Source organism: Octopus sinensis, linkage group LG2 (genome assembly GCF_006345805.1).
Source record: "Octopus sinensis linkage group LG2, ASM634580v1, whole genome shotgun sequence".
NCBI classification, from domain to species: Eukaryota; Metazoa; Mollusca; class Cephalopoda; order Octopoda; family Octopodidae; genus Octopus; species Octopus sinensis.
In genome coordinates this window covers 107,257,631-107,282,544 of record NC_042998.1, presented here as the reverse complement: position 1 = coordinate 107,282,544, position 24,914 = coordinate 107,257,631, and the positions used below count along the sequence as shown (strand labels likewise).

Genomic DNA, 24,914 nt, shown 5'->3' with positions numbered 1-24,914 from the left:
CTTGTGTGCAACTGTGTAAAGTTCTTCAGTCAATAGCCTTGTATTCCATCCAGGCCTGGTCTTTTCCAGTTTACTATTTTTATTAACTTCTGTCTCACTGTATACAGATTAATTCTGACGTCTTTTTGTCTTGGTACAGTTTCAAGTTGTCTTTCTACCTTTGTTAGCCACTCTGCGCTTTCTTTATGCTCTACAGACTTCCACAAAATTCTTTACTTTCTTCCACATCTGAAATCAGTTCCCACTATTTCCTCGAATAGACGCCTTCTATTCGATTGGATCAATCTATTCTATTCGAAACCTTTGTATGTAGTATCTTTTCAATTTGGCCTTTAATGCTGTCATCTTTTGTGTTAGTTCTTCATGTATTTTTCCATTTCTTCTAATTTGTACTGTCTATTCAATTCTCTGCTTACTACCTTATTCTTGAGCTCTCCTCTCATTATCCTATTCAATTGCCCCAGTTCTTTTCGTGTCTTTTCCAGCTTCATTCGTATTCTCTTTTTCCAGTTTGGTTCTTTCTTTTCATTTGCTTTTATATCTTCAGTTTTTCGCTTGTAGCATACTATGTTAGCTATGACATTAGCAGCAGCTATGATTAGCAGGTTTGTTTCACTGATGTTTTCTGTTTTAATCATGCCTAAAACGTCATTTACTTTGCCTATGGCTTTCCTCACTTGTTATGCATCACATATTCATAGGAAAAGTTTACTGGTGTCTGTGGCAAGTATATTCCCCCTGGATAGGACACAAGTCTATCACAAGATTACTCCAGCTATTTTACCTCGCAACATTTCTAAAATCCCCTTCTCTTCATCATTCAATTCTTTTGCAGTACTTATTGTCATTTGCCCTTCTAGATCGTCTTCATTAGTTACTTTATCAGTATTCTCTGGTACTCTACGGTTTCCATCTATTTTACGTTCTTCATCTCTTACCCCTTCGCTACCGCTTTCTGCTACTGCTGTTTCATTTTCCTGCTCTTTTTTTAGTTATGTTTTTCTGAATTTCTTCAATCTCTACTTCCGTAATCCAGTCATTCCTATGGATTGTTCTTGCTTGATCTATTAGTCCCTCACTTTCTTTAACCATACTGCATCTCCATTATGATTGACTGGTTTATCCCAAATATTACTCCAGAACTTTCTAGTTCTTCTGCATTAGGTTTCTCACCTTCAGTACTTCGTTCTCCACTATTTATTTGATTATGAAATCTCTCGCCTGTCTCAAATAATCTATTCTGTTGATACTGATCTACTGCTATGGTACGCTGTTTCAACTCTTCTATTACTGTCTAAAATCCTTTCTCTTTGACTAATTATCTTTTCTCAAGGGAGGTTTTGTATCTTGTGTTTCCTAACTTGTTCAGTTTCCAGGCTTCTATTCTACTCAGATCTTGTCTTAAAGTCTTCACTTAATTTTGTAGTCTCCTTTTCCACATTTGCTCCTTTTCATCTTTCCCTGTGAGATATCTAATCTTCTGGTGACTACTGCACCCTCTACATAGATCAGTAAGTTAGTGTTTCCTATATTTATAGTATCTATCCTACTCATAACAGAATCTTCTTTCCTAGGTATTTCTTGCAGCTTCCTTCAGTTTGTGCCTTTTAATGCTGACAATCTTTTTCTTACTTTACTTATTACTCCCTGCAACTCATCTAAAATCTTCTCATCTTCCTCACTTAAATCACTTAAGTCACTGGTGCCAGTTGTCCCTTCCTTATTGGTAGCGCTATTATTATTTTTTTCTTTTAGGTTCTTCTTTGGTTTGAGCTGTATCTCTTATGTTGTTTGTGTTTCCTACTGCCTGGTCCTTCTTTTCCAGTTTTCTTGTGATCTCTCCCACCTCCAATTCTGTCATCCACATTCTTCTCCTAATAGCAGTAACTTGATCTACTAATCTCTGCTCAGTCACTTTAAACATACTCTTCTCAACCCAAAGTGTTTACATCCGTTTTCTATAGCTCCTTCTTTTAGGTCTACTTTCTAAATAGTATTGCATCACTATCCTGTTTTCTTCGCTGATCCATTCCCTCCTATTTACTCTATTATCTGCTGATGCTGTATTAGGAAAACAGCTGCGGTCAGTCTGCATCTTTACTGAACCACTGCCAAGCGAGGGGCCCTCCCGTAAAAGTCCAGCTTCATTTTCGCTGTTACAACCAGAGTTTCTTCGGAAACTTCTGTCTCTCATAAAATGATGTAAGATAACGGTCGTCGCCAACGTCATCACCACTATTATTTCTCGACATCTGATAGTTTCAAGCAATTTTCTATTGCATCATTTGTTGCACCTTTGTGCTGGTGGGATGATGTCTGCTGCATTTTTTGGCAGGGTATTGTATTGTATCAGTATATTTTGTTATGGGGTTTGCTTTGATTCTTCTGTTATATTAGTTTTTGTATTGTGTGTTGTTTGTGCAGCGCAGGTTGTGTTCTTTGTCGGACATCGGGCTTCTATGGCACATGTTCATGTTGGATATTTACGGTATGAGTTTATTACTGTATGTTTTTGGAGGAGTGTTGCATAGTAGTTGGTGTAAATCATAAATAAAATATTTCATAGTATTTATGGTTATCTGTCCCCCGTTCTTTCTCTTTTGATCGGTATTATCATGGGTACATTTTTATAGCGTTTTCTTAACTGAACACCGCCCATGGACATGTGTTGATGTTTCTTTATAATTATAATTGATATATCAGTGAGAAACCGAGAAGAAGCAGCAATGTGCATATATATATATATATATATATATATATATATTATATATATATATATATATATATATATATATAGAGAGAGAGAGAGAGAGAGAGATAGATATATACATATATATAGATCTTGTATAAATATGGTTGTATATGTTATTAAAATTTAAAATTAAAAAATTACTCAAAGGTTTGCAGTTTTCGTAGTGAAATATTGTTTACATATTAGAAATATGGTTTACATTTTTACATGCATCATGCTGCTGTCTAAGAGGAAGCTATTTTTTTGTATATATATATATACACGCCATATAAGAAAAATCTTTCAGTTTCCTGTGACAGCTTACATTAAAACATCGTTTTCTTTCATTGTTTTTGCGGATTCTTAATTCCTGCTTCGTGATGGTTTCAGATTTGATCTATCTTCTCGGCAGCTCGCTGTCACACGTCCGTGCTGTTTCGTATTCGCTGCATTATTATCCTCATCACCATCTTCATCATCATCACCCTTATTATTATTATTATTATTATTATTATTATTATTATTATTATTATTATTATTATTATTATTATTATTATTATTATTATTATTAATATTATTATTATGCTTATTATTATTATTATTATTATTATTATTATTATTATTATTATTATTATTATATTATTATTATTATTATTATTATTATTATTTATTATTATTATTATTATTATTATTATTATTATTATTATTATTATTATCATCATTATTTAAGACGTCGCACAGCATCCAATATTGTGATGTTGCTGATTGAAAATATCGTGTCTACCGGAGTATGTGTATCTGTCAAGTCATAACATTATTATTATTATTATTATTATTATTATTATTATTATTATTATTATTATTATTATATATTATTATTATTATTAAGTAATGAAAACTCACAGCATATTTTTCTGATGGAAAGTGTTGGCTCTCCATAGCCAGCAGACTAAGGTGACACTTGTTTACCAGTCATGCTTCAAGAAACCTGCGAAGAATTCTTGCATTCTCAAGCAATACTGATTTTTGTAGGTGTTCTACCTTCATACTTGCACTAATCTTTTTTAGCCATGCTGGTTGTTGAGTGCTAATACTTCCAAGTGCACCAATTACTATTGATATCACGTCTACTCTCTTCATTGACCACACCCTTCGTATTTCCCACCTCCAATCGTCATGGTTGTTTATTTTTTCTTCTATCACATTGATCCTGTTGTCACCGGGGCATGTTATGTCGATTATCATGCATGTTCTTTCTGTTTTATTCACCACAGCAATGTCCGGTTTCCAATGTCTGGTCAGGTGATCGCACTGGATCATTACATTCCACAGGATTTTGCAATTCTCATTCTCGGTGACTTCCTCTGAGGTTTTCTCATACCATTATTATTATTATTATTATTATTATTATTATTATTATTATTATTATTATTATATTATTAGTATTATTATTATTATTATTATTATTATTATTATTTATTATTATTATTATTATTATTATTATCGTTGTTGTTGTTGTTGTTGTTGTTGTTTTATTATTATTATTATTATTATTATTATTATTATTATTATTATTATTATTATTATTATTTCTCTTTATCACAGGTTTTGTTGGAGCTCCTGGAGTCATACATGCTTAGCGGGCTACCTGTAGCCTACGGTACCTATACTATCCATTATTTTCAGCTATCTAATGCTTTCCTGATTATTCTGGTCGTGCCAAGGAGGCAAACCTCTTGTAACAGTTCTACTGAGTACTCTTCTTCTTCTTCTTGTCGGTCGCGTTTTTATTCATTTTCATTCATCATATTTATTTTTATTGCATATATACTTGCTGTCCTGTTTTCATTCCAAATGAGCAACATAAAATTCATGTTTGTCCCACAATGTAAAAAGAACGTTTCGTTGTTAGTCTCATAAAACGGCCACTTCAATATAATCAATCACATATATTGCATAACTTTTCATCATTTACATGCATTAGAAAAGGAGTGGCACTGAAACAATTGTAGCTAATGATAAAGATGTGCTAAATTCAAATCTTTGTGTTCTTATTTGGATTATATGTTTCTTGTCGTAAGACTTACGCACCGCTCTTACCAGTCATGTATCTAGAATTTTTGGACTTGTAGATTTGCAATTTTTCTCAGGATTCAAATTCAAGAGTGTAGATAGCCATTGGGGAGAAACACCGATTTTCTACCCAACCTCACACACACACACACACACACACACACACACACACATACACACACACAGACATACACACACACACACAATTTTTTAACTATATATAAACACACAGTCTTAAGGAATGAGGCAAATTAGTACAAGATCTGATCAATAAGTATCCAGACCAGTGCTATAAAAACAAAACTACAACATGTACCAATTTAGCATTTATATTCTTCAAAGTAGTCTTTTTCGGAAGCCACACACTTAATCTAACGCTGTTTCCATTGATGGAACCATTCATGGAACTCAGTTTCTGGGATAATCAGCAGCTGCCTCGTCGCATTTACTTTGATTTCCTCGACGTCCTGAAATCTTCTTCCTTTCAAGCGGGGTTTGATGTTTGGAAAGAGAAAAAAGTCGCAAGAAGCGAGATCTAGGGAATACGGTTGCTGTCGGACCTGGGGAAAGGTGTGCCTAACCAGTGTGCCTAGCCAAAAACTGCTGCACAAGCTGCGCTGAATGGGAAGGTGCGTTGTCAGTTGAAAGCAATTTTGGCAGAAACTCGACCGACACGCGTCTCATACCCAAATATTCAGTGATAATGGACTGGACTGAACCGTAACTAATCTGCACATTCTCTGATAACTCTTTCCTCGGTAAGATAGTAGTCTATGGTAAGTTCTCTCTGGTCAATTTTGACTCTGATGGTTTTGGGTAGCAGGCTACTCATTTATTAAACAATGACTAATTGCTTGTTAATTTATTGCCTCATAGCTGAGATTACATTAAGCAGAATTAAATGGTCATTCACAAATTTAGAAAATAAAGATATTCTAGCTGATATTCAATGCCCCCACCCCACCCCAGATGCTTTCACTGAATGGCATCAGAAATCTAAATACAGAATTTTCTGTGAAGTGCTAAATAGAAATTTAAATACATTGGAGATATACCTAACGCTCAAAGTGTCACTATATTATGCAATATAAGCGACAAGTTGTTTGATAAGAAGATCCACAAATAATACTATTTTAACTCTCAAGAGCTCTAACATATTTTTCTAAAGTATATTTTTATATAAGAAAATATACCACTACATAATTTTACTCACTAAAGTATATTAATTAACCTCAGCTCGTTGAAGCCATTTTTAATGAGTTTTCATGTTTCTGGTTGGATGATAAAGCTATTGTAGGAAAAACAGTCCAAATATTATGTTGGAAGTCACACATAAAAGCTTCAAAAGCAGATACGGCTTACAACCACTGTTTGGTCACAGTTGTTATAGAATGTTGTAAAGAATGATGCCTGAAGTTATTGAATAATTATGATTTCTTTATTAGTCATAAGGCTACAAATTTATACTTTGCAGGGTGACGTGTAATTACGTTATGTTCAGGTCTTTTTAAGAACAGTAAATAAGATAAGCAAAATGGCATGAATAGGGATTTGGATTCAGTGATCATGGATACAGATCATGGATTCAAGATCATAGATTCAGAGCTTACTTCTTGTTATATGGTGATGCCTACGTACATAAAGTATTAAAAGTGAAGCATAAAAAATTATATCTTGTCTACATATGTTGATATGTGTAATGCCAAAATACTTTGTCAAAATCGGTGGAGCGCCAGAGAAAAAGAATTTGTAGTATTTAATTCTGTTCCACAGGTCAACTTTGCCTTTCATTACCAGTAAAGTACCAGTAAAATACTGAGATTGATATAGTCAATTGTCCCCATCCCCACCATACATTTGTAGAACAGTAGCAAAGATGGAAATGATATAAAAAGCTACTGTACATATTTACAACGTCATTACTATTCATAGTTACTAAGGCGGCGAGCTGGCAGAATCGTTAGCACGCCGGGCGAAATACTTAGTGGTATTTCGTCTGCCGCTACGTTCTGAGTTCAAATTCCGTCGAGGTCGACTTTGCCTTTCATCCTTTCGGAGTCGATTAAATAAGTACCAGTTGCGACTTAATCCGTTTGTCTGTCCTTGTTTGTCCTCTCTGTGTTTAGCCCCTTGTGGTTAGTAAAGAAATATGTATTTCGTTTGCTGCTACGTTCTGACCTCAAATTCCGCCGAGGTCAGCTTTGCCTTTCATTCTATCAGTGTCGATAAATTAAAAGTTTGTGAATGCATGTTTACATTAACGTAAAAAAATTTTATTTACAAACGAATTCTTCTGTATATTTTTATATACAAATTAGTAAGTTGATACACACACACGTATGCACGCAAACACACACATACACACGTGTATGTGTGTATGTGTGTGTGTGTACATATATCAGTGTGATTTGGATACATCACAAAATTTGTTATTTTTTAATTAGTCCCTACTGCCAAGATAAAATGAGAGAAGTCATTGTTAATTTAGTAAGCTAGAATACACTAAGTTGTTTACTCTGAAGGGAAGTTTTACTGGACATCATAATCTAGAAATATATTTAAACACTTCTGCAGCATTGCAAGTAATTTGTGTTGCAGATCGTCTATAGAATTTATTGGATTGTTACCAGAAATATTTGTGAAGTTTTTTTTCTCTTCAAAATAAACACCAGAATGATTTGTAAATTTAATTTTGTAAACCATCTTAGACTGATTCTTAGTGTAGGAAGTCGGAATATATTAAATCTAAATCTGACACATTCTATTTAGTAGTGCCGTTATACTGGCTTAGCGAAGAATAATTGGTTTAGAGAGATACCTTGTACTATCTACAATTGTTGAGTGACGTTGTCTCTGAATAATCGTTTCTTATGCAAGAAATAATATACAAAATAACTATTAGTAATAGTAACATTTTTCGATTTGATAAACGTTTCATTTTACAATAAATAAATAGATCAATCGGAATTAAATATATCACGCAAGTCAACAAGGAACTGAAATTTCTTTTCTTGTCACGTACAAGAAGAAATGAAACACAAAATAGAAACCTAAAGATTTATTGTTAGTATTGAGAAACGGAGAAATTTAATAATAGTCAGTTACAGAGAAAAACAAACAAATAGAAATTATAAATTGAAGTTAAATTTAATGATATATATTCAATATGTTGAACGCATCTCATCGATAAATGTTTTTATTGTTAAAAATATACGTATCTGTTAGAATTTATCACTTACTGATATTGTGGTTCAAATGTTACAAAGCTATGCACATCTCCAATCAATCAATTAATTAATTGTACACAGGGAAAATAATTTTGGACATAAAATGCAAAGTCTAAAAACACAAGAATACAATATGAATTTTGAGGAAACTGCGTTGGCAAGAATGCTTTAGAAACACTGATATATTTGACATTAAAATATTAATGTCAACATTAATTATATTAATAGGTAGAACCAGTAGAGCGTCAGACCAAAAGACATGGATACTTTGTTCCGATTTTCGCCGAAGTCAGTTTTACCTTTTCCCTTTTGAGATAAATTCTATAGACTACTCTCGGCACAAATTGCAATTTTGCAGAAGCATTTAGGCATGTCTCTGGTTCATGATATCCAGTGTAACATTTCTTCATAATAAACAGCTTAGTGCATTCTAGCTTGTTAAACTCAGGAGAATCTCTTAGGTGTCCATAAATTCGGATTGTCGACTACTCTATGGGTGAAAAACCGGTTGTTTCATTTTAAGGTCCTTCGACGGAGTGTACTCAAGCAATGGGGCGGATGGAAGTGAAAAAGGAGTGAATAAAAACCACCATTTTCATTCCTTTAGGAAGAACAAGACGAAGAACAAGAAACTAATAATACACACTAAATAGATTGCTATTTTTGTCTTAATGCTTCAGTCATTTTTTCATATTGGATTTTAGTGAATTTATCAGCGGGGTTTTTTAAATTTAAATAAGAGTGAAATTTTGCCTGTAGATGGTTTTACCACTTTTGGTGGGAGAGTCTTCTTTGTTAAAAATCCATTCCATTATACATCAAATAATATATAAACAACTAGTACATGACCGTTTTTTGATATACGGAATAAGTAATATTTGCTTCATTGAAATGTAAGTATATCTTCAGGAAAGAATTTTGCAGTAGATAAGTAAAACAACGTTTACATAAAAGAAGCATTTAAAAGAACAAAATATATATTAATTTTTATCCTTTTATTACTTCTATTTGCAACATTATATACAACATTAAGGCGGCGAGCTGAGAGAATTGTTAGCATCCCGGGCAACATGCTTTGCGGTGCTTCGTTCATCTTTACGTTATGAGTTCAAATTCCGCCGGGGTCGACTTTGCCTTTCATCCTTTTGGGGGCGATAAAATAAGTATCAGTTGAACACTAGGGTCAATGTAACACTGGGGTCGAAGTTGGTAGTCTTGTGCCAAAATTTGAAATCAACATTACATACAACATTCCCCAAATAGAAAATTTGACAGTCAGGCGTCTATGTAGGGAATATTTTTCGTGATTATAACAATTTCAGGATCGGAATGCCTGCGACATCTTCTTGATGTAGTATATTAACTTTCGGGAGCAAAACTCTCTATGTGCGAAGGTTCCCCAACTCTATTGAGAGCAATATACAACCGAACGTTTGTGAACACTGTTGTAAGGAGATAAATGTCACAGTTTTGTAAGCTTTGCTCTTGATTTTTTGCTTTGCTTATTGACATGGAGAATGTTACACTGACAGGGAATTGACGCCGTTTTAAAGTGAAGGAAAATCTGTATCGGATGGTAACAGGTTGATATGGGAAAATCAACAAAGCAAGTCTTACGTTAAAACCAGTAATTTTACTTGCTTTTATGAAAGTGACAGTTGCAGATTTCTTGAAAATGGGTGTAAGAGATTAATCATTCAACTATCTTTCTGAAATGAAGGAAGAAAAGGAACTAAGGTGGACAGATAGTGCTTGGGAATTTTGGGTATTTGCATGTTGGGAAGGAAGAAGGAAGGAAAAAAGAAGGAAGGAAAGAAATAAGGAAAAAAGAATTAGTGATTCAGAGGGAGTGAGTGAGTGAGAGAGAAAGAGAGAGAGAGAGAGAGGTATAAGGGCAGAAAGAGAAAGACGGAAAAAGAGGGGGTGGGAGAGAAGAAGAAAGAGAGGGAGAGAAAAAGAAATAGTGAGAAAAAGAAAAGTGAGAAAGGGAGAATGAAAAATGAGAGAGGTAGAAAGAAAGAAGGACAGGCAAATGGATAGATAGACATTGGTATAAATAGATAGTTATGCAGATAGAATTTTAGCTAACTATCTAAATAGATGACATTTATTTTCAAAAAAAAAATAATAAAAGGAATTTATTATGAATAGTAAAAATAACGAACATTTGTTTGCTTTTCTCAAGAGAAATTTATAAATTTGGATCAACATTTCTGTTTACTTTTGTAATAAGTTACTTCAGTTAAAATTGAAATTTCATAATATTCAGTAGTTGTAATTTAATAAGTTAACTAAATGTTATTGAGAAATGAAAATAGTTTGCTAAGAGAAAGACAGAGATAGAAAAAATACTGTAGACATATTGGTGTGTGTATATGTGTGCATGTTTGTATGTGTATATACACATATACATATATACATATATATATATGCATGTATGTATGTATGTATGTATGTATGTATGTATGTATGTATGTATGTATGTATGTATGTATGTATGTATGTGTGTATGTATGTATGTATGTATGTATATATGTATGTATGTATATATGTATATATATGCATGTATGTATGTATATATACATATAATGTATATATATATATGTATATACATATAATATATATATTGTATATATATATATATATATATATATATATATATATATATATATAGATGGATAGGTAGATAGATGGCTATATATATATAGATGGATAGGTAGATAGAGAGGACTGAAACAGAGAGAAAGAGACGGGGAGAGGGGAAAAGTGAGGGGGAGAGAGAGTTGGGAACTGAACCGGAAGTTGTGTGACACGATAACAAATTTCGCACAGTCATAAAACTATGGAGATTTCTGAAATGAAACAATTATAAGTACAAGGTAATTACCAGTTCAAATATGCTTGGGGCATATTCGAACCCGTAAGAAAGCCATTCATCGTGTTTTGTCATGGAGAAAATTTCTCGGTGTAGACAAATGGTATAAATACACGAAAATTAGCTCGTTGCGTCACCTGTCCAGATTGTGAGATGCTAGCATTTCAGAGTGGTCATCTCCTCGTCGGACACAGAAACCGGACAGGGTGCGCTGTGAGCAACGCTGTTGAACTAAATAATTAACTAGCCAGTCAAATATTTGCTGCATTCTTTCCTAAACCTTCCCTCATCAACAACTACAATTTTTAGTCTCTTGTTTTTCTGTAATTATTTCCCCAAAGTAGGTCGGCGAGCTGGCAGAATCGTGAGTGCGCCGGACAAAATGCTTAGCAGTTCCCCACTATTATCAGTCCATCATTAAGGTCGATGTAAACGACTTGTTCTCCTTCTCAAAATTACTGGCCTTGCATCAAACATTAGAATGAATGATTCCCCCACCCCAGATACAAGATTGTCTTCATTTTCTATTCACCTGGAAAAATATCTTATGAGAGAATGTGTGTGTGTGTGGTGTGTGTATATGTGTGTTCTATTGTATTTTCGTGCGCTGTTGTGTGCCTTGGGTGCCTTTTCGCGTGCGCAAGGTCATTTACCCCTTCCCAATATCTACACGTATTCACACGCACATACACACATGCATATATATATAGATATAAATATTTATGTATATATATATATGTATGCATGTATGCGCGCACGTGCACCTCTTCCTTTCTCTCCCTCTCTCTGTCCTTGTATATATATATATATATATATATATATATATATATAATATATATATATATATAATATATATATATATATATATATATATAATATGTATATACATATATATATATCCCCTTCTTGTTTGGTAATTTTTTAGTCTTATTCGATTTCCCCTTTAAAAATTTTGTTTGCATAATTGCATGCATTTATATTGCAAAAAGCCATAGCATTATCATTTTGTGAGAATAAATGCTGCCAATGTTTACTTTTCATTTAAAATATCTTGCCATTTTATATTTATGCATTCCTAGGATGTTAGTTTTGGTATCTATGTAAGGAATAAAGTTTTATTATTGGTCTTTATTAGAGGTTTTCCTTTTCCAACAGCGATTTCATTTTGACACACTATAAACAGTGGTCAAAACCCCTAGCTTCATTTTCAAGATTACGTGTAGCTTCTAAACATTTTATGTATAAGTTAGTAATCTAGCAACAGTGCAAAGATGTCGGCTGTGTAGAAAAAGGCCAACAGTTTAAAAAGTAAAGGATTGTGATATGGAAAATAGCGATAGTAAATTAAAAAAAAAAACGCTAATTTCGATCGTTGTCTTGGTGATTGAGAAAAGGATATAATAATAATAATAATAATAATAATAATAATAATAATATAATAATAATAATAATAATAATAGTAATAATAATAATAATAATGATAATAATCAGCTCTTGAAAGACTGCTGAAAACTTGTGGATACCTAAGGTTACACATAATAATCAGCTATCCACAATTCCTGTCGGGAATAAGACCGAACCTGAGTCAAACCATACTACTACTACTACTACTACTACTACTACTACTACTACTACTACTACTACTACTACTACTACTACTACTACTACTACTACTACTACTACTACCCTGATGCAGTACCAGGAAGTGGTTTTCATGGCTCCTGATCATAACTGATTGAACGTGTCATCATGTATATTGTTTTGTCTTGGTATAAAAGATGGGCTACAGCAAATATTATGCTGAATATCACAAATTTGCGTTTCAATTGTTTGACCATAACCAGTTGACCATGTCCCTTAGTGGCTGACGATATGTGCATCTCTGATCACGAGCAGAAGTAGTGGGAGAGCATCATAACCATGTGTGGAGAGGAATTCTCTGGGGTTTGGATAATTCACCTTTGGAAACATGGGTGTTTCGTTCAGCATCCTTAAACAATCCTTATTCAGGGACCTTTTGATCGGGATGGGCTACTCGAGCTTAAGAAAATTCTAACTGGACACCACCTGCAAGGCCATGTGCTGCTTATCTTGATATGAGATCACCATGTCACGAACGTATGGTTGTGATGCATGTGGCTGGTGTAGACGGGTAGACATAATGGGTATATTGGGGTTCGTATATTTTACCTCAGTGTCACTTTCATAGCATGAAATCCTTTCTATTATAAGCACAAAGCCTGGAATTAGGAGGAGGGGGATAGTTGATTACATCGACGCCAGTACTCAACTGGTACTTAATGCAAGATTCCAGGAGTTACAACAAAACCTTATATATTAATAATGATAATAATAATAATAATAATAATAATAATAATAAATAATAATAATAATAATAATAATAATATAATAATAATAATAATATAACAATAGCTTCAAATTTCTGACATAGGGCCAGCAGTTTATGTTTTTAAAACGTATATAATATATATATATATATATATATATATATATTATATAAGTTTTAAAAACATAAACTTATATAATATGTATATATATATATATATATATTATATATATATATATATTATATATATATATATATATATATAATATATATATATATATATATATATATATATATATAAGTAGTTGAATGAATTATCTTAGTATGGATAATTCAGTTAACCGATACCTGGGTAGCAAATTCACGTAAGAAAAACACGGTTGAAGCTACATGCCAAGGGCAGAGATCACGTGCTTTCGTGTGGAAATTTGTGTGTTTTTTTTAATACAAATAAATGAAAGAATGGAGTTGAACGACGATTTAACAAAATTCCTTTATTCTCGACATATGTTTCGAAGGCTGCATATTCCTAATTTCGAAGGAATAAGGGGTGCATTATACCGCCTTCTCATCACCCTTGTTTTTCCTGATGAGAAGGCGGCACCCCTTATTCCTTCGAAATTAAGAATATGCAGCCTTCGAAACATATGTCGAGAATAAAGGAATTTTGTTAAATCGTCGTTCAACTCCATTCTTTCATTTATATATATATATTTATATATATACCATTATTGGTGAATTGAAGAAATGGAGCTGAACGCAGATTGAACAGAAATCGTTTTATTTCATTCTACACGTGTTTCGAAAGGCACAAATTACCAAAATCCGATTGAATAATGGGACCATATTGTGTCTTTCTCTTCAGGAAGAAAAAAGGAAATCCGTTGGAAAAACAAAAACAGAACAGAGGCGGAGCAAAAACAAATCGAACTATGCTCCTAAGAGCCCATGGCGAAACTGTTTATCAGTGTATGTTGAGAACCGGTGGCTGAAGAATTCAACGGGTCAGGCATCGGTCAATCATGTGGGTGAGGGTGTATAGATGTTCTTTGTGACCGAGAATAAAGTTCTGACTATTTAAGGAATATTGGATGTTTTATAAGGGGCGAGAAAAAATCTACTTAGAGACGTGTGTGTGTGTATACTGTTCTATATATGTGTGTGTTGGTGTAGGGGTAGAAAACATTTTTTGTGTACGTGTGTGCGTTTGATCGTTCGGCTGTCAGTGGCTACTGCCGTGATAACGGACTCAGATGTCTTCACTTATGTAGGGGCATCATCCTCAAGATTGTCTTTGCGTGTCTCCAACCATTACGCAACTTTTCGGGACGTGAACAAGCGCCAGACCACGGGACTCAGTAAGCTAATATGGCGACTGAAGGATACGAACTTAAGCTATAGGCTGGAATGGTCAATTTTGTCGGTGGCCCTCCCATTTGATAGGGGCAGAAGACAGTGCAACCTTTGTGTCTCCGAACTCTTCCATATTTTGTTTGCCAGAGGCCGGATGGTAAACGGGCTCTTACAGTCGGCTTTTCGATGCCCCCATTGGCGGCGTTACACTTATCTGGCTTTTAAATAGCGTTTATAAATAATACCGGCACCCATAGCCCTTGGTAACAAATTCTGAAATAGCCTTTAAGATATCTACGATTAACCACTGCAAGGGGAATTACTCCTGTAAGACAAACGGGGCTTGGTTTTTTCACAGCGGGGGAGTTTCCTTGACAAGGCAGGCTTAGATGAACACACACACACATAAAACATAATATATATATATATTTTTTCTTTCTGCCACCCAACGGTTATCACGGCAGTAGCCACTGACAGCCGAACGATCAAACGCACACACGTACACAAAAAATGTTTTCTACCCCTACACCAACACACACTTATATAGAACAGTATACACACACACACGTCTCTAAGTAGATTTTTTCTCGCCCCTTATAAAACATCCAATATTCCTTAAATAGTCAGAACTTTATTCTCGGTCACAAAGAACATCTATACACCCTCACCCACATGATTGACCGATGCCTGACCCGTTGAATTCTTCAGCCACCGGTTCTCAACATACACTGATAAACAGTTTCGCCATGGGCTCTTAGGAGCATAGTTCGATTTGTTTTTGCTCCGCCTCTGTTCTGTTTTTGTTTTTCCAACGGATTTCCTTTTTTCTTCCTGAAGAGAAAGACACAATATGGTCCCATTATTCAATCGGATTTTGGTAATTTGTGCCTTCGAAACACGTGTAGAATGAAATAAAACGATTTCTGTTCAATCTGCGTTCAGCTCCATTTCTTCAATTCACCAATAATGTTTTAATTTCAATTATCCGCACCAACGCACGGTTGCAACGCCAGATGGTTGTACCTCCAACCGTGCTGTTTACTGCTGTGATTTTTGCTACTAAGGTATCGGTTAAACTTTTGATTAATCTACTACAAGATTATTCATCTTTCTATTTCACATATTTATATATATATATATAATATATATATATATATATATATATATATATATATATATATAAATATGTGAAATAGAAAGATGAATAATCTTGTAGTAGATTATAAATATATATATATATATAATATATATATATATATATATAAATTATAAATATAAATATATATATATAATATATATATATTATAAATATATATATATATATATATATATATATATATATATATATATATATATATTATATATACATATGCATGTACATACACATACATTTATGGAATTATGTAAAAGATACGCGCACCCACACATTCACACTTGTATAATCTAATGTTCATACTGTCACACTGTATCCCAGTACCCAATACGATTCACCATTGCTTGTCGTTGTTTCCACCATAATCTTCCGATAAGCAGAGGAACAGTATATCTGTAACAGTAGATCCTAGGGTTGCAACTATTTTGTTCGACTAACTTTCTGCATGGCTTAGGTCTTCTCAGTCAGAGATAATTTGGAGTTATGTACCAACAGCTACCACTGATACTAATGTTTTGTAGGAATGTGAGGTTCGTTGATTCATCGATGTCAGTGTCCCGTTAATGGAGTGCTGTAACTTTTTGTCAATATTCAAGATGTTAACGTTTATGAGTTTCTATGTTGTTGCTGAACCTGCTAGAAAATCAATAGAACCCTTGTTACCAGGTGCTAATATTTAGTCTATGCTTTAGCTAAAGTATAAATTACAGATTTGCCAAGAAAACAGGACGAGGAAAAGGCTTCTATAACAATGGATGTGACATAGTCTTACAATGAATAACTGTAGATGCAATAGTCACATATCTGTACGTCTAATAACCAGTTACAGTACTGAGGTGAAGTTATAAAATGATTAAATATAAATTTTCATGAAAATGTATTATATATTTCTTGTGGATGCCGTAAGGGACTCACGGGAAGCCAATGATATACTGTATATTTCCCGGGGTGGGAAAGGGTGTGAAAAATAGGAAGAGGAACCAAATAACGGGAATGCATTGGCTATTGCGATAATTCATAATATGATCTCAGATTCCGGGATTCTAGAATGTCTGAAAATATTTGGTATATATGATTGGGCATGAAATTATGCTGAAATAAAGTATGAGTCCCTAGGTAGCTAAATTAGAAATTGATCAAGGAACGATGGGGAAATTGAAAAAGCAAGTGATTTAACCCCTTATATGCAAAGAATATCTAATGAGGTATGATTTAGACCGAAGTCATAAAAGACTGAAATATTTCTCATTAGAGGTGGTCTCAAGCTGTACTTCAAACGTAATTGAAAAGTGTTGAATTCATTGATTAAGTCTTTAGAAATTCAGTCGACATTTTAGGATACAGCCTCGTGTTAACACACATGTCATCCTTATTATAAAGACTGGGAAGAGGTAAACCCGAGGGAATATTTGAAGGTGGGAGGAAGATATGGTGGAAGATGAAATATTACGTGGAGGAAGGATTCAAGAGAAGTGCCCCACCAAAACAAAAAACAAACAAAAAACTTATAATTAATTGGCAGAAATATTATAAGAAGTCATATATGTGAAGTCAAATATTATGCAACTGGTACAATGTTGTTGGAAGTTAGAGGGCAAGAAAGCGATAAAACAGAAACGCGAAGATGGAAAATTAGAAACCCCAACAAAAAGGAAAACAAACTGATTCACGGACCATTACTCAGGCAAATTAAAAAACTCAAAAGAAAACAACAATAGGTTTGGCTGAGAGATAAGAGATTAACGGAGGAACAGGAACCTATTTTTAAATAATTTAGAAGAGACGTTGACTAGAAGAAATTTCGTTGACTGTAAGATATTAATTCTTGTACTTTTGGCTAAATAGATGAAGCTGGTAATTTTATAATGTGTGGACGAAACACTATCTGCATATAAAAGAAGTCATAGACAAGAGAGAGAGAGAGAGAGAGAGAGAGAGAGAGAGAGAGAGAGAGAGAGAGAGAGAGAGAGAGAGAGAGAGAGAGAGAGAGAGAGAGAGAGAGAGAGAGAGAGAGAGAGACAGAGAGAGAGAGAGAGAGAGAGAGAAAGAAGGGGGGAGGAGAAACCCAAGGGAGTTGTAAACGATTTTATTTAAAGTAGATGAAAATGGCATTATTACCAGGGTAGAAGCTGTTATTTAAAATTACAATTTTAAGAGCCCATTGCATCTATGAAAATTGAACATACAATAGCAGCACAGAGGATAAACTAAAAATGACGAAACTAAGTCATGTTATAGATTTTGATATAATGTAATTTTAGAGTCGACGCAAAGGAAACAGAAAATGTTGAAAAGTATCTGGAATTAGATGTAATTGGAAGATACATCTGTTGTTAGATGTACTGGCAACAAAACCAGAAGTTGTAATCCTCTGTGGAACTGTTATAACGCCCACTCCAGTATAGCAGTATAGTTACTTAGACACGTAAGACCACGACTATGACCGCCTACTTTATACTCTCTACTCATATTGACACTGACTGACGGTATAATGACAAGCACATACCACGTGAGAGGAGTGTTTTGTTATTACTATTATCCCCATTACAGTTGTTTTAAGTCCGAGTGACAGCGGAATGACATATGGAATCAAGACATAGCGAGTTGCGGAAAACTGTTTCCATCTATTCTATGAGAATCATTCGCAACGCTCTTTAGAGTTAAAAAATCTTATCACTAAATCTCAGGATATGAATCATCTCAAACTGCAATCCTCTAGAGACCCCACTCTGTTCACGCTTTTTTCCATGTACAAGCTTACATATGCACAAGATGCTTTTTACCCTTTCTGGATCCGTAAAATAATGAGCCATTCAATATAATTAACTAGTTCCTAAACCAGCAGCAGCAGCAGCAGCACCACCACCACCACCACCACCACCACCAACCCCACCACCACCACCACCACCACCACCACCACCGCCATGATCATCTTCATCAGCTCATAGCTTTGTTGGTCAGGGTAATCCTGGATCTGCGAAGTTCCTTGATTGACCGTAGTTGGAGTTCCTGCTGTATTACGAGGACTATATCCTTCTTGTTATCACATACTTTCTATACTATGCAAACTTTAATCGTATTTCACTGTCTTTCCCTGTCGTTTATGTAAATTTCCACACAAATTGTTTTCTATCCTTGTGATGTTCCCTTATCTATACCCCTGTGGCTAATAATAGAAATTATTATTACTATTATTATTATTATTATTATTATTATTATTATTATTATTATTATTATTATTATTATTATTATACAATTGCTCAACTTTTGATAGTTTGAAACAAATTTCTACTGCATCTCCTGCTACACCTCCGTGTTGCTGGAGTGTGTGCAGCATTGTGTGTTCTTTTCTGCTGTTGGGAATGTGGGAACTCTTCCCAGTACTGGATTGTGTTAGTTTTTTTCTCTTGAGGTATGGTGCAGTCTTTTACTGTATTACTGCGTGCATTGTGTGTTGAGTGTGTAATGCATTGGTTACTAAGATTGCTGGTGGGAGTTTATTTCACTGGATAATTGCTGTATAGAGTGTGTCTTGTGTTTGTGGGTTGTTTCGTTTAGGTTGTATTATTGAATTGATATTGTCTTGCGTAGGATGTGGGATGTTCCTAGTAGGGCCATTTTTTAAATAGTGTGTAGTGTTGAGGATCCAGGTATAGCTTCTGCGTTTTTGTTCATATGTTTTTAATCATGCCCAACGCTCCAATTATTATTGGTATTGTTTTTAACTTCATGCCCCACAACTTGAATACTTATTATTATTATTAGGGTGGTGGCGATGATGATAATGATAATGATGATGATGATGATGATGATGATGATGTAGTGTTTGAGATCATTACAAGAAAGCGTTAAAAGAGGTGAGTGTTGCCGTAGAGTACATTTCAAGCAGCGGGGTTGATAAAATTGATAGTGCTATCCCATAAAATGTGTGACTTTTTGCCCATGTTAGAAATACTAATTAAATATTATTTCAAGTTTGAATATTTTCAGTCTTATACTAAATATTACTCACCTGATCTCATATTAGCTGCCGAAGCTCGTGACATTAACGTTGTTAGGCATACTGAAAAGATAAGAAAAGTAAACGCAAATATTAAACGTGTAACATTTAATAATAATAATAATAATAATAATAATAATGATAAAACAACCTAGAAAAAAGGTGGAAAAGGGTTAATATCAATAGAAGAGTGCGTGGAGTTAGCTAGAGTAGATATAGACTGCTATGTAAGTGATAGTGAAGAAAGTTTATTAAAAGCTGTTAGAGTTACAGACATAGGGAAACCAAAAACCCAAAGGAAGTTAAAAATCCAGAAAAAAGAACAGAAATGATTTGACTGGCAGGAAAAGGCGTTGCATTGTAGATTTTCAAAGATAGTTGCAGCAGATAGTTGTAGTGAGAAATGGTTATGGTTGCATAAAGGAAAGCTGAAGAGAGGGACAGAAAGTTTGTTAGTAGCTGCACAAGATCAAGCGTTAAGGGCTAATTGGATAAAAGCCAAGATAGATAAAAAACAATTAGATTCCCAGTGTATATTACGCAAATCAAAAGAAAAAAAGCGTTACTCATATAGTAAGTGAATGTAGCATGCTGGCACAGAAAGAATACAAGAAAAGACATGACAATCTAGGGATACTAATCCACTGGGAACTATGTAGAAAGCTTTGCACATACTAATGAATGGTATGAACATGAACCTAGTAAGAAATGTAATATGTTGTGGGACTTTAACATTCAGACAGACATGGTAATAGAAGCTAGAAGGCCTGATTTGGTAGTAGTAGATAAAGAGAACAGAAAGTGCCAGATATTTGACTTCATAGTCACAAATGATGAAAAAATTAATATGTGAAGTATTGAGAAAAATAGCAAAGTACCAGGACATAGCTATTGAATTACAGAGACTACGGAAAGTGCGGGTAAAATGTATACCAGTAGTTATAGGTGTTTTAGGAACTATCTCTAAAGATCTGAACAGATGGATAGAGGACACAGAGACAGTTTAGTACAGCTCTAGAAAACAGTGTTATTAGGGACAGCTAGAATACTTAGGAAGGTTCTTGGCATCTAAGGTTACTTGTAGCCCGATGTTAAGATTTCTTTCTTTTCCAACAATCTAATCTGTTGAATGTATATTTTGTACTTATGCTGAAATTTCAGCGAGCTTACCTGCTTCCTCTTCGCCCTCTCTCTCTCTTTCCCCCTCTCCTACTCGGTATTCAGCCACGATGATAGGTTGGCCATTTAACGGCTCACGAAAAATGTTTAAATCTTTTCTATTCCTTCAAACTATGAAATATTACTGTGTGTGATTCAAAGATTTGAGATGGTTTTTAGAGAATTGTCTACATGTTTGCTAAAACTTTGAGATATTTATAGATTCTTATATTTTAACTACGATGTGATGTTCCATCGATAGATTCCTTTATCGTAAATATGATGTGTTTTATAGATAGATTACTATAGTTTTGTTAAAACTTTGAGATGTTTTTCATAGATTTCTATCTCTTAGCTATGCTATGTCCAACTTGTCGTCGCTCCTCTTAAAAATTGCCTCCCATAATGATAACCACCGCCAGGCCTGTCAACTATCAGTCCAATCAAACAGCCTGTATTAGTAGACACAACAAGCCTGATCTCTTATTTAGCGCCGCAGCAACATTAGCTAAACCAACAGCCGTAAATCTGCCATCATTTGTTGTCTAAAGAAATCAGGGGAGACAATATTAAGACCTCTAGATCTTATTGTCATAATATAATTATAGTAATAATTGTGAAACTATAGTAGTAAACAAGTAAATAATAAGGTAAGGATTATTGTACTAATGGTGGAATTATAATAGTGAACAAGTAAATAATAACACAGAATGAGTAACAAGTGACATTGTGAACCTTCGTAGGGTTCTTGAAGCATGACCTGTAAACAAGTGTCAGCGGTCTGTGGAGAGCTGAAACTTCCTATCATACTCAGCAAATTAAGCTATGAGTCTTAATCACATAATAATAATGGTTTCAAATTTTTCCACAAGGGCAACCATTTTGGAGGAGAGGATGTGTCACTTACATTGACCTCAGTATACAACTGGTACTAATTTTATCGACCACGAAAGGATGAAAGGCAAAATCGACCACGGCGGAATTTGAACTCAGAAGTTGCAGACAGGCGAAGTGCCGCAAAGCATACAGTTTATAGTAATTTCTAGGATAGAGTGTATACATATATATATATATATATATATATATATATATATATATATATATTAGAAATATTAAAATTACTAAGTCTCTCTAAAGGAGATTACGGCAGCGTTACTGGATATTAATAGTTATCGCCATACTAAATATGGTAGTCTATAAATATAAGACTAAAGCTGTCGCTGATTAGCTCCCCTGTTCGAAGGTTTGTAATGGACGCAGGTTCGTGTGTCAAATAGCTAGCTAGAGGCGATTGCCTCTTGGAGCTAATCAGCGACAGCTTTAGTCTTATATTTATAGACTACCATATTAGTATGGCGATAACTATTAATAAGTCTCTCTTTTGCGTGCACCAGTTTCAGAGACTTTGGAAAGGAAAAGAATACTACTTTCCCTCTGTGACTAAGCTATAACAATGTGTGTCACACTGTTCCGGATATCATTATATAGATATAAAACTGATCTCTTTTTCAGGTCATATACTCATTAGGTTAGTGTAGCGTACATAATGCAGTGAGCATCGCAAAAATCTAATTTGAAATACCATTATGGTGAAGAAAAGGCAACATCAGCTAAATGTAAATACATTTTCATCATTTAGGCAGGTGCAGGAGAAATATTCGGGCAATTCCTGGTCATATTAGACTTTTGTAGCAAGTATAAGCTTTACTGCACTTACCAAGTAGATGTTCAATACTGTACATGAGCAAGCACAGAAAACTAGTATTTAAAAAAAATTAAATAACTTAATCAGTAAGTATATACTTATTATCCTCAAACATATTGAAAGAAATAATATAAACTCTTCAAAACTTCAAAAGTATAGTCATAAGTTGTTCTCTGATACATTTTAAGATCTAATTCTTTTTTTGTATAAGTGAAAATAGCAACATCGATGCCGAGGTAACAAAAGAGGCCACTACTTAGTGGCTCAGCCTAGTAGAAAGAGAAGCCTAATCTGCTTTTTCATTTTTAAAAAAGGAAGGACACATTGGATGTTGTTATCTTGGATACACTATTTGAATAAGAGGTGGTGGTCATGGCGGAAATGATTTTCATCATAGATCGGCTCAATCAGAGTTGACTTGAGGCAAAACGATAACAGCAATGAAAACAAATATTTAATTTGATCCCGAAATCCAAAATAAAGACATTTATGCAGAACTCAACGATGAAACAATATCAGTGTAATATTTGTTGTCAACAGGCTAGCAGCATTTTAGGAGCAGGACAGATAAGATTAATTATGTTATAACAACTGACAGGTGAAACAGCAAGAATTGCATATTTTGTGGAGGTTGGGTATGCGGTGATGAAACTTGCATTAAAGAAACAAATAAATGGAGAAAAATATGTAGAATCGAAAGAAAATCCAACTAAGTATGATTCATAAACATCATTAATATTATAGATTAATTTCCATAAGGCTATGGCAGTTGCCGGAAATTAATCGAGAATATTTACATGACACTGGTTGATTATGTATGTATGTATGTATAATATAATACAAATATATGCAATTACACACACACTTTCGTATGTAGGTATTTGAGCGTATAGATTTATATTCAGACTGTTCTTGCATCAAGAATAGTACTCTACCGCAAACATAATCTCCGTAATAGTATAATTCTAACCAAAATATCCACTAGAGTAATAAGTGAAATTAACAACCTACCTTCCAATTAACCAACATTTTAACAATATAACAATGTAACCAGCCAATTAGTCAGCAAAGAGATAATCAGCGCACAAAAGACTTTTCGTTTTTTATATCTTCCTTAGAATTTAAGCTAGTTTGGTTTTACCAGAATCTTGTAGCATAGACGTTAGTTTGTTTCCATGGATAATGGATATAAATCTTCTTCTTCTTCTTCTTCTTCTTCTTCTTCTCCTCCTCCTCCCCCTCCTCCTCCTCCTCCTCATTCTTCTTCTATTGGTCTCATCCATTGGACTCTGTCCATGCTGGAGTATCGTTAAGAGTATAGTCGTTTGATTCGACCCCCACCCCACGAACATATTTGACTGGTATTTACTCGTTTTCGACCTCGGAAGAACTGAATTGCCAAGTGGAGCCGAACAAGACTCGAATTTAGAACTGAATACCACGAGGCATGTTGTCCTATGTTCTTGAGAAAGTGTCCTCCAACTTTTTAACAAAGCAGTAATATCTAATAAAACACACATCTTGAAATAGCTTATGAGATATGATCCATAACGATTTTGATACGTAATATAAAAATTTTCTTTTTTTTTATCTCAGAGAAGATGCCTGCAGATATAATGAATATTTCAAGTTTCATAATCTTGACTGATGCAATTGCCAAATCAACTATTTTACTCATATTTTTATTTGTCATTTACTTTACCATCTTAGTTTCTTGTATTAAGAATACAGTTTTTGGCTTTTATTTTTCAACAGTCCATAGAATAGTACGACTAACACATTGCTTCAGCCAGCTGTAATTCTTCCTCACAAGTGAACATTATCAAATGAAAAAAAAAATGCTTTAAATCAACTAGAAGCTTAGTTTTTCTTTACAATTTATAGTCTGTAAAGTTATATACCAGCAATGTCTATAAAATAAAAACATATCTTTATGAGAATTTTATGCCACTGTTATGAGTAATGTCCAACCATGACCATCTCGTTTTTTATTAAAAGAACATATAGAAAATTACATTATCAAATGTATTTTGTTATGCAACGTAGTAAGAGCGTGATTTCAGGAATGTTTAACTGCTATTTCTGCTTTTGCCATTGTTTATGATGTTGATGGTTATCCAGAGTAATTATCTTGTTTTACGCATTATGGATAGAAAAGTCAACCAACATCAGCCCGAGAGTGTAGCTTGGTAACATGTACACGGCTTTCGCAAATCGTTTAAGGTGCCCATGGAGTTGGGAGCAGACACAGAAGCCCACTCACCCACTTACCCTTCCCTTGACCCAGTAGAA

The 24,914-nt window shown here is 34.1% G+C and overlaps 1 protein-coding gene across 1 annotated transcript in view; it reads right to left on the bottom strand.

Annotated features, from left to right (window-relative positions):
- LOC115232499 overlaps positions 1–24,914 on the bottom strand; it is a 331,678-nt gene that overhangs the window by 77,358 nt on the left and 229,406 nt on the right. Inside the window, exon 2 of the mRNA XM_029802401.2 lies at positions 19,772–19,822. Coding sequence (XP_029658261.1) covers positions 19,772–19,822 — 51 coding nt within the window. The remainder of the gene's footprint in view (positions 1–19,771; positions 19,823–24,914) is intronic.